Source organism: Schistocerca serialis, chromosome 3 (genome assembly GCF_023864345.2).
Source record: "Schistocerca serialis cubense isolate TAMUIC-IGC-003099 chromosome 3, iqSchSeri2.2, whole genome shotgun sequence".
Classification (NCBI taxonomy): Eukaryota; Metazoa; Arthropoda; class Insecta; order Orthoptera; family Acrididae; genus Schistocerca; species Schistocerca serialis.
In genome coordinates, this window is record NC_064640.1 from 415,781,518 (window position 1) to 415,795,074 (window position 13,557).

General features: G+C 39.2%; 1 protein-coding gene and 1 long non-coding RNA gene across 2 annotated transcripts in view; one reads left to right on the top strand and one right to left on the bottom strand.

Moving 5' to 3' along the window:
- Positions 1-6,852, bottom strand: part of LOC126470290 (uncharacterized) — a 62,364-nt gene extending 55,512 nt beyond the window's left edge. Inside the window, exon 1 of the long non-coding RNA XR_007586163.1 lies at positions 6,722-6,852. This is a non-coding gene — a long non-coding RNA (uncharacterized LOC126470290). The remainder of the gene's footprint in view (positions 1-6,721) is intronic.
- A 180-nt stretch (positions 6,853-7,032) lies between these two features.
- LOC126470291 (protein BTG2-like) lies at positions 7,033-8,546 on the top strand. Its single transcript, XM_050098040.1, has one exon. The coding sequence runs from the start codon at positions 7,210-7,212 to the stop codon at positions 7,747-7,749; it is 540 nt and encodes a 179-aa protein (XP_049953997.1). The 5' UTR covers positions 7,033-7,209; the 3' UTR covers positions 7,750-8,546.
- Positions 8,547-13,557: the final 5,011 nt, after the last annotated feature.

Genomic DNA, 13,557 nt, shown 5'->3' on the forward strand with positions numbered 1-13,557 from the left:
TTGGCGCGTATTTCGTACTTTGAGTAAACCTTTCTTCCATTTATACAATTCATGTTCAGATTTTACGAAACGAAACCGGTTTTGCACACTGCTAAAGCTTAATCGTCCTCTCCTTCCTCCGTTTAACAAAAAAAAAATACAGCTTTTTCTTTCTCACTGCAAGCTATTGCTGTACATGTTTTCTGTGGGCTTGGAAGCTGATCTAGTTTTGTTGTGGACGTTAGTTAGCACAACAGCCATCATTCGAACTACAGTTACAATTCACGGAATCGTCCGAGTTATTTCCTGTTACATCTAATGTTCATACAATTTCTAACGAAATGTCGACGTTACTGGAATGAACATCCAATAAATTAACTAATTAATAACACATATACAGGTATTTATGAGAGGTATGTGATCTCGATTGAATAATACGTTCAACGTACATCATCTTTGCAAGGTTGAAAAAATTAATTGGGATCTACATTACTGTGAAACCGGAGCTTGCACGAAAGCAGATGCTACAAGCGAGCACATACGAAGAAATCACGAAGGAAATTAATTCAGTTTTATCTCCATTGTGAACACTTAGCGAAACCGCAAAGGCCACTGCTAATTACTATAGATATCAAATGAGCTGCAAATTCGAGCGAGAATAAGTAAACAATTGTGTCAGAGAAACTATCAACGGAAACAAATTCTTTTTACAAATTACAATCGAGTTTTGCCGTGTTATCTGTTTACACGTAGACGTATGCCCATTGTGTTGCGCATGCATTGTTTCTTACAGCTACGGCAGGCATGCACATTTCGTCAGCCGCCTTTTTTAGTTACTGCAGCGTGTCTCAGTTTAAAATTTGACACTGTGTTTCGACATGGATTGGATAGTACCCTTGTTAGACCGTGAACTGGTACAGTTCTGCATTTTTCACATTAAACATTGCCAGAGGTCAAAGAAATAATGACAAAAATCTTTGGACTGTCCAGACATCGAACCCACTACCCTTTGATTTGTAGTGTGGCACTAACAGTTTTTGTTGATTCTACCCTTCGTTTTTCGTAGATAGTTCTGCGTTGATGTGGCATGACAGTTTTCAAATTCCACACAAAGACTTTTTTTTTTCCAACTGGTGGCGCGTCACCTGACGCAACACGCTACCATGCCGGCCCCGCAACAAAGGCCTCAAATATGGCCAACAGACGCGGCTCATATCTGCCAGGTCACTTTTGTACACTAAAATGAATAAGATGTTTTGGCTCAACATCCCCGTTTTTGAGAAAACCATCCCTAAAGTTCTTGACTCGCAAACGACTCAGCTGACGGGATCGATAGCTAATGGAAAATTTATGGCATTTCTCATCGTCATACATGGTGACCGCAAACGCATGTTTTCGTAGAAATCGAGGAGAAACTACTATGGCTCTCCTGGTGTAACGACCAAGGCATGTCGGCAAGTTATCTCCGCGTGTTTGGTCAGGGAAGTGGCCATAGTCTGTAATAAACTGAAGTTCGTAATTTTGGAATTTGAGACGTTGTGTGACACACACACACACACACACACACACACACACACACACACACACACAGAGAACTTAAGTAGAAAAAGCAATGAAGAAACAGCAGAGACCCTGTGTTCTATTCCAAACTGTATTCTGTAGCTTCTTTTCTTCTTAACTTTTATTTTGCCTGTGTAGAAATAAGAGGCTTAAGGTAAGTAAATCAGTAAACGATATACAAGTACTGTTAATGTAGATGAGGACAATTAACAGTCAAAGTATCATTCTAAGGTAATCAGGATTAAAATTTAAATTCTTTAGTACTGCAAGTCGTTCGAAAAATTTATTTTTCTACATTACTACTATTCCTTATTTCTCATCTTGTTAACTCTCCTGTTCCTACCAACTTCGATATGGAAGAATACAGACGAAAAAACAGGTTCTCTGCTCCGCAACCAAACGCCTTGGTCGTTACGCCAGTGGCCCGTTCAAATGGCTCTGAGCACTATGGGACTTCTGAGGTCATCAGTCCCCTAGACTTAGAACTACTTAAACCTAACTAACCTAAGGACATCACACACATCCAAGCCCGAGACAGGATTCGAACCTGCGACCGTAGCGGTCGCGCGGTTCCAGACTGTAGCGCCTGGAACCGCTCGGCCACTCGTGCCGGCCAGGGGCCTTTGTCTTACGAGCTCATAAGAGGGTAGTCGAAAGTTGCTTTCCTCGGTTTCTAGGAAAATACGCGTTTGCAATGGTGAAAAATGCTCAGTTTTCAATCACCTACAGATCCCGTCAATTTTGAATGTTACACTGGTGAACTTGTTTGTTTCTATGTGTATGTGTGTTTTCTTTCTTCAGAATAAGAGGGATTATTGAGCCAAATAGCTTCTAGAGTTTCATTTCAGGTTGTCTGAGGCCACCTCCGAAGCCACACAACTACTCAAAAGGCGTACAGTATAATTAAATTTCAGTGCACATTAGCAGTGAAGCAGATTTTCGTAAAAATTCAAATTTTTATAACACTAATTTTTATATTTCACTGATAAGAGCCGTTTGATATATTTAACAAAATAACCTTCCTCTGATGCAGCTGCTTCGACGGGCAGTGTAGAAACTCAGGACAAACTCTGAAACCTGGAAGATAGAACTGTCTCTCAAATACGTATAGCCAAACAAAAGTGGGCGAACTTTTCTGGGTAAAATTTATATCTTACATTGTCATTGTGTACCAAGCGGAAATATTGATTCGTTGAAACCACGAAAAACACCTACATCTACATGGATACTCTGCAAATCACATTTAAGTGCCTGGCAGAGGGTTCATCGAACCACCTTCACAATTCTCTATTCCAATCTCGTAAAGCGCGCGGAAAAAATGAACATCTGTATCTTTCCGTACGAGCTCTGATTTCCCGTATTTTATCGTTGTGATCGTTCCGCCCTATGTAGGTCGTTGACAACAAAATATTTTCGCATTCGGAGGAGAAGTTTGGTGATTGGAATTTCGTGAGAAGATTCCGCCGCAACGAAAAACGCCTTTCTTTTAATGATTTCCAGCCCAAATCCTGTATCATTTCTGTGACTCTCTCCCATATTTCGCGATAATACAAAACGTGCTGACCTCCTTTGAACTTTTTCGATGTACTCCGTCAGTCCTATCTGGTAAGAATCCCACACCGCGCAGAAGTATTCTAGAAGAGGACGGACAAGCGTAGTGTAGGCAGTCTCCTTAGTAGGCCTGTTACATTTTCTATGTGTTCTGTCAATAAAACGTAGTCTTTGGTTAGCCTTCCCCCACAACATTTTCTGTGTGTTCCTTCCAATTTAAGCTGTGCGTAATTGTAATACCTAGGTATTTAGCTGAATGTACGGCTTTTAGATTAGACTTATTTATCGTGTAACCGAAGTTTAACGAGTTCCTTTTAGCAGTCGTGGATTACCTCACACTTTTTGTTATTTAGGGTCAACTGCCACTTTTCACACCATTCAGATATCTTTTTGCAGTTTGTTTTGATATTCTGTGACTTTATTAGTCGATAAACGACAGCGTCATTTGCAAACAAACCGAAGACGGCTGCTCAGCTTGTCTCCCAAATCGTTTATATAGATAAGTAACAGCAAAGGGCCTGTAACACTACCTTGGGAAACGCCAGAAATCACTTCTGTTTTACTCGATGACTTTCCGTCAATTACTACGAACTGTGACCTCTGACAGGAAATCACAAATCCATTCACATAACAGGCGATATTCCATAAGCACGAAATTTCACTACAAGCCGCTTGTGTTGTACAGTGTCACAAGCCTGCCGGAAATCCAGAAATACGGAATCGCTCTGAAATCCCTTGTCAATAGCACTCAACACTTCATGTGAATAAAGAGCTAGTTGGGTTTCACAGGACCGATGTTTTCTAAATCCATGTTGACTGTGTGTCAATAGACCGCCTTCTTCGAGGTAATTCATAATGTTCGAACACAATATATGTTCCAAAATCCTGCTTCATATCGGCGTTAACGATATGGGCCTGTAACTTAGTGGATTACTCCTACTGCCTGTGTTGGATATTGGTGTGACCTGTGCAACTTTCCAGTCTTTGGGTACGGATTTTTCGTCGAGTGAACGGTTGTATATGATTGTTAAGTATGGAGCTAATGCATCAGCATACTCAGAGAGGAACCTAATTGGTATACAATCTGGACCGGAAGACTTCCTTTTATTAAGTGATTTAAGTTGCTTCACTACTCTGAGGATATTTACTTCTACGTTACTCATGTTGGCAGCTCTCCTTGATTCGAATTCTGGAATATTTACTTCGTCTTTTGTGGAGGCATTTCGGAAGGCTATGTTTAGTAAGTCTGCTTTGGCAGCACTAATTCGGTACTTGTGGTTTCGAATGCCGAAAGAGTCCCGTGTCGTCAGCAACTACCTCGATTCAGCAACGAAAAACACAGCGTACTCGGCACGCCTTGTCTAAAGGTCACAGCACGTCACAGAAAAGAAAGCGTGCCCGTAGCCACGTAGTTCCGCATTAGCTGCCGAATATTAGTGGCGTTTGCTCCGAAGGCCTGGGCCGCACAATTCCAAACTTGGTCGTAAACAGCGTAAGGACGATTCCTAAAAGTCGCGAATTCGATAAACTATTACGAAGATTTAATCATTATGGAACCTTTACTACGATTTACTTAAGCTACTCGCTCATTTTCGGACTACACCGTGATAAGTACTTTACTGTTAGGGTTAAAAACTTAATGGCTATCAAACACGCACGAATCATTAATGTGCAATGGTAAATATACAGAGAGGGATTCTGCATTCGATACTTTACAACAGATGGGAGTATCTGAAGGGATATTGCCCAGTAAGAGCGTTCTACAAGCACGCAATTTATTATAGTCAGTTTGGTAACCGTTCTATTTTCTATCTTAACAGCGGTTACTATGTTTCTTTGTAAATGAGTATTTCTAAAACATGTCCTCTTAGATGGTTCAATAAAACTCTCCCCGAGATACAAAGTCAACTTTCCTGAAAGTGATATGAACGTCTGCGTAAGTATTATTTCGCATCTGCTACAACTTAAGATAAGGATCAGTATGAAGTGTTCACTAGTGGCCGAAAGCTATCATTATCATTTGCATAAGCTATTTTTCGCAAAGTAGCCACACACTAAATTTACATCGAGAGGGAGATGTGCAATACAAAGCTTTCAAAACACTAATAATTGTAACGTTGCTAGTAAAACAAAATTTCTGCCCGCTAGCCAAGTATAGAGCCCGGAAAGAAGCCATAGAGGGACACACTTTACTCCAAAAATAAAACTCGTCCGACTCCTTTGTTCGCGCTAACCAGCCACAGCGTCACGCAAGCCTACCCGAACAGCTGGGTGGCTTAGCTGGTAGTCCTCCCCCTCCCATCTCTGAAGGCAGCGTTGTCAAATCTCCGCGCGATATCAAAGGAACAGGCCGCGACGTTTACATATCTGTAAAGGTGTCCTCGACGTCACACGGAAAGGAAAATTTCTAGCTCTTCACAAGCACAGCCAAAAGGTCTTCGAAAAGTAAATGGTTGTGGAACACTGCGACTGTGCTGAATGTTTTTAGAAATGATTACAGTTTGTCGCTTTTTGCGACTTTAGTATTTATCATTACCGGTTTAAAATCGCCTAGCGACACAGATGGCGTTCATTACTAACTGCTTATAGCATTATGGGTATAACAGTGGCCAGACAAAAGTCAAGCATTAAGTTTAGCGTATCATCGACTTTATGGCATTACTTTGTTATATGAAGCCGTGAGATTAAGCCTCGTGCACAAATCACTTTGGAAAAAAATGTTATGCTTTACAGTTATCTGGAAGAGTTTCTGTAGTGCTGTGTGATTAACATAACTGGAAAACGAAGTATGGTTTCCAACGTTGTGTGTGCATCATGATTAATTCCATGAATTAAATAACAAATTAACGCAGTCAGTTCGAAATTATTGCAGATACTTCGCTAAATTGCATTGCTTACTTGTTTCTTCGTTCTTCTGTCTTGCCATAGCTACACGACTCATCGAATGCTATAAACAAATCCTAATAACTGTTCACCATCTGATGATTAATCGTTTGGTAACTTGAAACCGGTGACAAATATGTACCATCACAAAAGGTGTAGCCCCTTGGGAAAACTTAATAGAGAAGCATCGACAAACTGAGAAAAGTGTAAATGCGAGGAGGTTAAGCTGCAACTGCTTACAATATTATATTGAAGTCAGGCAAGCACTTAATACTGAAAGTTATTCGCAAAAAAGTCACTATTTCAGGTCAAGCACGATAGTTGTTTGCGCTGCGAAACATAGCAAGAGTTTTGCGGGTCATTAATTGCATTTCCTATCTCGTAAGTCCACACTCTGCTATTGGCAAAAATTTAATGCGCAGTATTTGTTGAAAACAAAGCGAAAAGATTTTATTAGAAAATCTACTTAGATCTTACACGATACTAAAGACAGCTACATAAGTCTTAACAGTACGTCCCTAATTAATTCCGGAAGTTTTAATTGCACGACCAATAGGCTCACGGCAAGCAAAATTCCCTTTAATATGCAGTTTCAATCAACTCCGGTTGAACGATATGTATCCTGTAGACGTTTAGAGAGCCACATAATAGTTTTAATATCAAAGGTTTAAAAGAAGTATAGCTAAAACACTGATTGCATTTAGGAAAGTTGAGGGAAAATTGTTCTTTAACAGTTTTATTTACTCACTGCACATTTCAAGTGACACTGACTTCGAATTAAGGAAATATACACGCCGCCATTTGCGACGACGTAAGCGCCACGTTCATCACGCAAGCAAGCGGCAGCAACCAGCTGCTCCGCTCTTCTTCAGCCTCGACTCGTCTCTCTCTGTAAGAGTGTGTTGTTATAACCTTATTCCCTTACTTCGCCTCCTGGCACTTGTTTACTAGGCGCTCATTGGATACGTCCAGCGAAGCTTCGTCCGATTGGCCGCTGCGTGTGACGTGCTTTCCCCCCACCTCAGCGCCCACGTGACTCTCGCTCGTTGGTATACCAAGCTAACAGTAGTGTCGCTGAGTTAGTCTGAGTCGTGACGGTCTGGGTTGCAGTTGAATGTTCGTGTGCATATCGGAGATTTGAGTGAGAGTTGCTTGGTGATGTTCTAAGTCCTACCAACGAAGACTGAGTTTACCGAACGATAAACTTTCGGTTTTTTCGTCATTTAAATTGTTATAATGCGGGTAGAAATCCATTCTGCGGCAAATTTCCTGGTCCATCTGCTGAGGCTGAATCATAATGGTCTCAGCGAAACTCAGCTGGAGATGTTCAAAGCATCGCTTACTGAAGTTCTGCGTATGCGATACAAGGAGCATTGGTTCCCCGAAAAACCATCTCGTGGATCTGGTTACCGATGCATACGTATCAACGGCAAGATGGACCCAGTGGTAGCGCAAGCTGGGAAAGCTGTCGGACTGCCGCCTGCGTACCTGCACAGTCTGTTTCCTTCGGAGTTAACGATGTGGATAGATCCAGCTGAAGTGTCCTATAGGATCGGAGAGAACGGCTCCATCTGTGTTCTGTACGAAGAGACAGCACCAACGACGTCGGAGGAATTCGCACTGGAAAGGCCCCTGGCGAAGTGCGATGTTCCTGCGTGCAGTACGGGCAGCGGCAACAATGGTGGCGGTAGCGGCAGCAGCGCGTCCTGCAAGGAGAGCTTGATGTTCCTAGACCCACGGGGAGTGCAGCATCTGGCGGCGTACGTCTCCAGCTGAACATCACGGCCAGCATCGTATGATTTCCCGGTCGCAAATTTGCCAAACTACATGAACAATTGTGATCTCAGTGTTTCCTTATGTCTTGATTTGCTCGTGTTTATTTGTCTATTACCCAAATTCTGTCTTTCAGAGCGAGTCTTCAGGGACCAAATTTGTGCAAGGATGGCCCGATCCTATCGAAGCGGCCAGTCGTGTTTTTTTGTCTACGTCATTTTCAAAGGAAAAGAACGAGCTTGAACGTTGTTAGATGAATGCATAGAGAGAGAGATTTCCAAAGTCTGTTAATTTATGCTTTACTAAATGTACAAACATGTGAGGAATCTGTGATGTATCTGAAGAAACAGGGCTGACTGTTTCATGCAGGGTAGGGCAAATCTAGTTTCACTGCCGCGAGCCCTTTTACTGTTTACTATAGACTGAAATTTAATTCAAATGCGTTAAAGGTACAAAGCTGGTAACAGCATTCTGTGATTTTTTTCGGTTGCAGTATTCGTTAAAAAGTGAAGCTAGCTTCTCTTTTCTCGTTAGCTTCTACTTTCTCGCTCACGAGTAGTTATATGCAAGATAGTATTTAAACTATGTCGGTGCATGATTGTAAAATATTTTGCTTGTACATATATTTTAATGTTTTCATACTTACGTTCATTCTATTTTCATGCCATTTTTCAGACAGAATGTATGTGTTTCTCAGAGGCAAGATGACTTGTGATTGTAAAAAGTTCAAAGTTTTGTTACTGGAACTGTTTTGTACAGGAGAATAAAGCGTTTACCGCAATAAATATTCGAATCATAAACATAGTTAGCAATTTTTTTATCTTCCTCAAGTCATTGTTTTGCGGTCGGCGTTGAAATATCGCTTGAAAGCATTTCATTTTACGGCGCATATTTCAGTCTATCTTAAGTGTTGTTTCTTAGTAGAAGCAAGCTTGAAGTAATATGAATTGGCTCAAGCTTTGCGAGAATACAGATATATTGTATGGCCTGTAAAGCTGTTAAGAACAAATATTTTGTGTAGCGCAACAATACTTATGCTTGAGATCGGAAAACAGGATAATGAAGTGCTTTCAGGTTTGGCACAAGCAGTAATATGTTAAAGGAGAAGATACTGAGGCTGCAGATTCGTAACTACATTCCAGGCAGATGAGCAGTAACAGGTAAGTTCTAGGTTGTTATAACATTGTATGCTGCGGACGTCAAAGCATCACGATTGTCTCTTGAATTGATAGTAGGGCTGCAGAGACGAAATGTCAAAACATTGAAGCCTTTTTCTGATAATTTTTCAAGTAATTGTAAGTTTGATGTTGTGGAATGTTACAAACTGTTGTTGCGGTGGTACGCATAGTTGGTAATGACTGGAATAGGGTACAGTAGATAGCCACTGGATTGATAAAACGAAGCTTTATCGAACTGGCAGCTGTTGTATTTTGAAGACTTTAAGAAAGTTATATTACGCAGTGTAGTATTGGTTGAGCAGTATTTAATCTCTGCTTTCCGTCTACATCTAGACGGAAAGCGTATTTTAATACATGTAGGGGTAGTGAACTCTTACAAAGTTGCATTTTCGTTAATGAAACGCGTTTTGTTTTGTCCGCTTCCACGTCAATGATTCGTTACCCTTGTGTAACGAAAGCAGTTCGTAATAGTCTTGGGAGGACTAAAGCGACATTTGCAGCTATATTTGAGTGCAAATATGACCTTGGAATTGACTTAACACGGAATGAGACAATTTGTTTCTTTGGGAGACAGACCATGAACACTAGTGTCAAAATTTCTTACCCCACATCAACTTATGATTCAGCAGGTGAGCTGGAGTCTAGCGAATTTTCTTTTTGGGTCTTTAACAGTTATCATCACTCATTTGCTTGAATTTCTCCTGATTGCATTTGTCACATCAGTAGATACTTCTGTAGTTGTGATTATAATTCAATTACGCTACAGTATTAAAGATGTTCAGCTCGTTACTCTTACATAAATTAGCTGACATGAAAAAGATTCAAAAAGTGATTTACTCTTACCTGAAAAAAGAAACTAGCTTTAGTTAATTTAGAATAAAGTGTACAAAACCTGCTACGAACTTCAGATCTACTAAATATTAAACATGGGAATCTTCATCAGTTAAGCTCTAGAACTGTCAATCAATTTACAGATTTGGTTATTGTGATCAGAAGAAACTGAGGTCGAAGGTAGTACTGTAGTTTTGTATCTTTAATTGGTAGTTACTGGGTCATTAACTGATGATAGTGATGAAACAATAGTTCCAGACTAAACTTACCTGTCATGTTATAGTCAGATGGTTCAGCATAGACTTCCGTGAAAGGTTTTAATGCCAGAGCAAGCAAAAGCATATAAAACTGAAACGTACACCTATGAAACACATAACTATCATAAAATGCTGGTGATGTGGTTTGTCAGTCAGTTAAAAGTGAACACTTTAAACTGGACATACTATATTTTGTCCTTGGCAGTTCTAATGTGGAAAACATTTTGTGGTCTACCACTGTTTGGAAGCTGCTTGGTTTTGGTTTATATTCTACCATGTGTCCTTATTGTTACAGTTGTAAATTTCCTTCACTGTACGAAAGGTTGTGTTGGCCTCATATCAAGAAAAATGAAAATAGGTGCTGGATAAGAGGGGATGGTTTTTACAGTTCCTCTGAATATAGAACTCTTATTTGCATTGTAAACATGCCATGTGTTCTCATTGTGTAATTTTGTTATATTCTTAGCAGCTTAACTGCGTGTACCTTGAAGGTTTCAGAATTTGCATTTATTCAAAGTACAAAGTTTTTTCCACTTGTACACAAGCTCTTACGTTTCTAGACATCACTCTAATTCAGAAAAATCATAATATTGAGGTATCATAAAGGGTTTGAGTCAAAGAATGAACATGGCTAAAAAGCAGGCCAGACGTTCAAGCTCTCAATACATTTCTCCTCATGTACAGATGTTTTTTCCTTTCAAACAAGACTGCCATGTTATCTCAGAAAGATCTATTCATTACCACATTGTTGTGTAAGTCCATCACCGGAGAATCCCGTGTTACGGTTGATTGTTCTGGGAACTGTCACACACGTGGGAGTTAAATTAAGCCCATTGTAACAGGACTTTGCGTGTATAGGTACAGACTATGTACCCTATAATAAATAAGTTTAGGTAAGCATAATGTAATTTGCCACTGTAATGTTGGGTATATACATATTTCTCAGAGCAGCACAATGTAACAGTTACGTAAAAGTTTGACACTTCCATTTTGCATTGGGATGTACTTTGCTCGTCTTTAGAAATGTGTTAACCTGATAAATGGACAGTGGTTAGGTTTTTTAAAAACATCTTGCATGACACAGGTGTGTGTCACCAAATTCACCTGGTAATTACAAGGTTGTAAGTTCAAACTAGCAGAATAACAAGAGTTGATGGTAGGCAACATTTTCTTAGATGACTGGATGATTGATGATATGCCGCTGGCTTGGTTCTGTTGTTTCCTATGACTGTGTGTAGGTTCTTGAGTATCAGAGAACAACATATTTTGTGTAGGTATGTTTTTCTTTTAAAGTCCTGGTCAGAGGTTTATTGTCTTCGTTTGATGCTTCCTGTGTATTGAATGATAGTGTGATAGATAAAAGTAGATTGACCCACCTCATTTGGGATTTTTAGATTTCTCTTCCAGGCATTGTCAAGAGTTTTTCACAGGTATTTACATTTATTGCTTGGTATCAGTCCTTCAGATTTGATGCTGAGCAAGTACTGTTAAAAACAACTTCATGGCCCTGTTGTTAAATTACATTGATGGCAAGTAATAGCTCTGTAAATAAGTCATATTGATCATATGCATGGGCTGCTTATATCGCACAGTTGATGACTGAGTTGTTCACAATTTCTACATGCTGCAGAGCACCACAACTACAAGGCATTCGAGTAATAGTTTTAATTTACTTTGACCGAAAGCCAGTTATGTACTGCAACTGTATGTGGGTTCCATGACACCTACTTTGTAGAGAAGAATTTCCTTTAGTTTTTAGGTGGTTTCTCTCATCATATTGTGAAGTAAATTAGAAGTAATTCCTGTGATTATCAGCGTTACTCAAAATTTTTTGTTTGTATGCATTGCAAAAGTAGCCTGCAGTGGCTCTTTACCCCGGAGATTGGTGAACGGAACAGTCTGTGATGTTGGTTCATGAACTCCATGTAACCCACTGTTAGAAAATTTTGACATGGCCATCTCCCTCATGGAATTTGTAAACAGCAATATAAACTCTCAAAAAGAAGGTACAACATTAACATATATTTTATAAGAGTGTTGCACCATTCTACAGCTTCTCTCTTTGGTAAGCTTGTAGCAGAAGTGAAATTTATAAGTTTATTTCTCAGATATTCAAATCTAAGTTAGAAGGAAGGTTATGCTGTGGCACACACATTTTTAATATTCTGAACTAGGTTTGAGATACTCCAGATTCTTTCACTAGACTTTAGCAATCTTAAGCATTTACAATCGGACATAATTTATTTTATGATTTTATTACCAGAATTAGTGGCATCATCACTGAGTAGCTTCTACCAAAGCAAGGAGGATAAATTGATAACATTGCATTAATTTTCTTGATATGACTTAATTTACACTAAAACAGGCATTAAAAGTTTTGAGAGGTTTTTTTTTGGGGGGGGGGGGGGTTGTTGTTATTGTTGTTGTTATAGTTATAGTAGTACACTTTTAATTTTACATGTGGAAAAAACCAGTTTCTGCTGTTTTTTATTAAAATAGTTATCTTCATCCTTTGTCACACCCATGATTATCGAATCCAGTTGTTTCCAAAATACACAAAGGAAATCTGGTCTCATCATATGTATGGATATATAAATGATCTCTAGTTCTTTTGAAATTTGAGCAACCTGAAAGAAGAAGACATTGATTTTGATGTTTCAAAAGGCATGTTCTATATTTTGAGCTTTGTATGTTCTGATGCCCTCTTCCTATGTGGGTACCAATTATTGTACATGCAGAAAGTGGTCAAGTAAACTGTTGCAAGGGACAATACATTGTTTGGAAATTTCAGTACTTAATTTTCAACTATAAATGTCTGTGACTATGGCCCAAAGTGCTACTTTTCACAACTCAGTTCTATTCATGTCTAGGTGACGTGTAAAATTATTCTCACAATGACTAATGTCATCTGTTAGCTGACATTTTAAACTGTTAGACATTTCTGTTTAGTGGTTGCACTGAGATTGTTAAATAGTTAATTCTTAATTCCTTAATGCAGTCTGAAGCCCAGACATTCAACTACACAAAGCATTTCTTCTAAGAATTATGAGGTGATTTTTTGTCTGTTATTTCTGAAAAATATTTTTGTTCTTACAGTGAGTAGGTGGACTCATGTCATATAAAAGTTGGTCACTGAAGATTTCGTGGCATACCCAATGCCGAAGAAAATATTGTTTCGTCTCTCTTCACATTTCCAGTATTATTTGAAGTGTAACTTTCTGAGCTTAACAAGTAGAACAGCCTTAAATTAATTTGTTGCTGTACTTAGTACAATCATATTTACTGGCCATTACCACACATTATGAAGGATAATCCAGATTTCCAGCAGTAACTAAATAAAGCTGTTGTATCTTTGAAAAGGGCTGTAGCTTACACTTTTAATACATTCTGTTTGTGATGGAAAAGAAATCATTTGCTGTTGACAGTATGCATTCTCTGAAACAGTCTATCAGCAACACATCAAACTTCATGGTAGGTTAAACTGTATGCCAGACCAGGATTTAAACCTGTAACCTTGTCTTTCATGAATATTGCTCTTGCAAGTT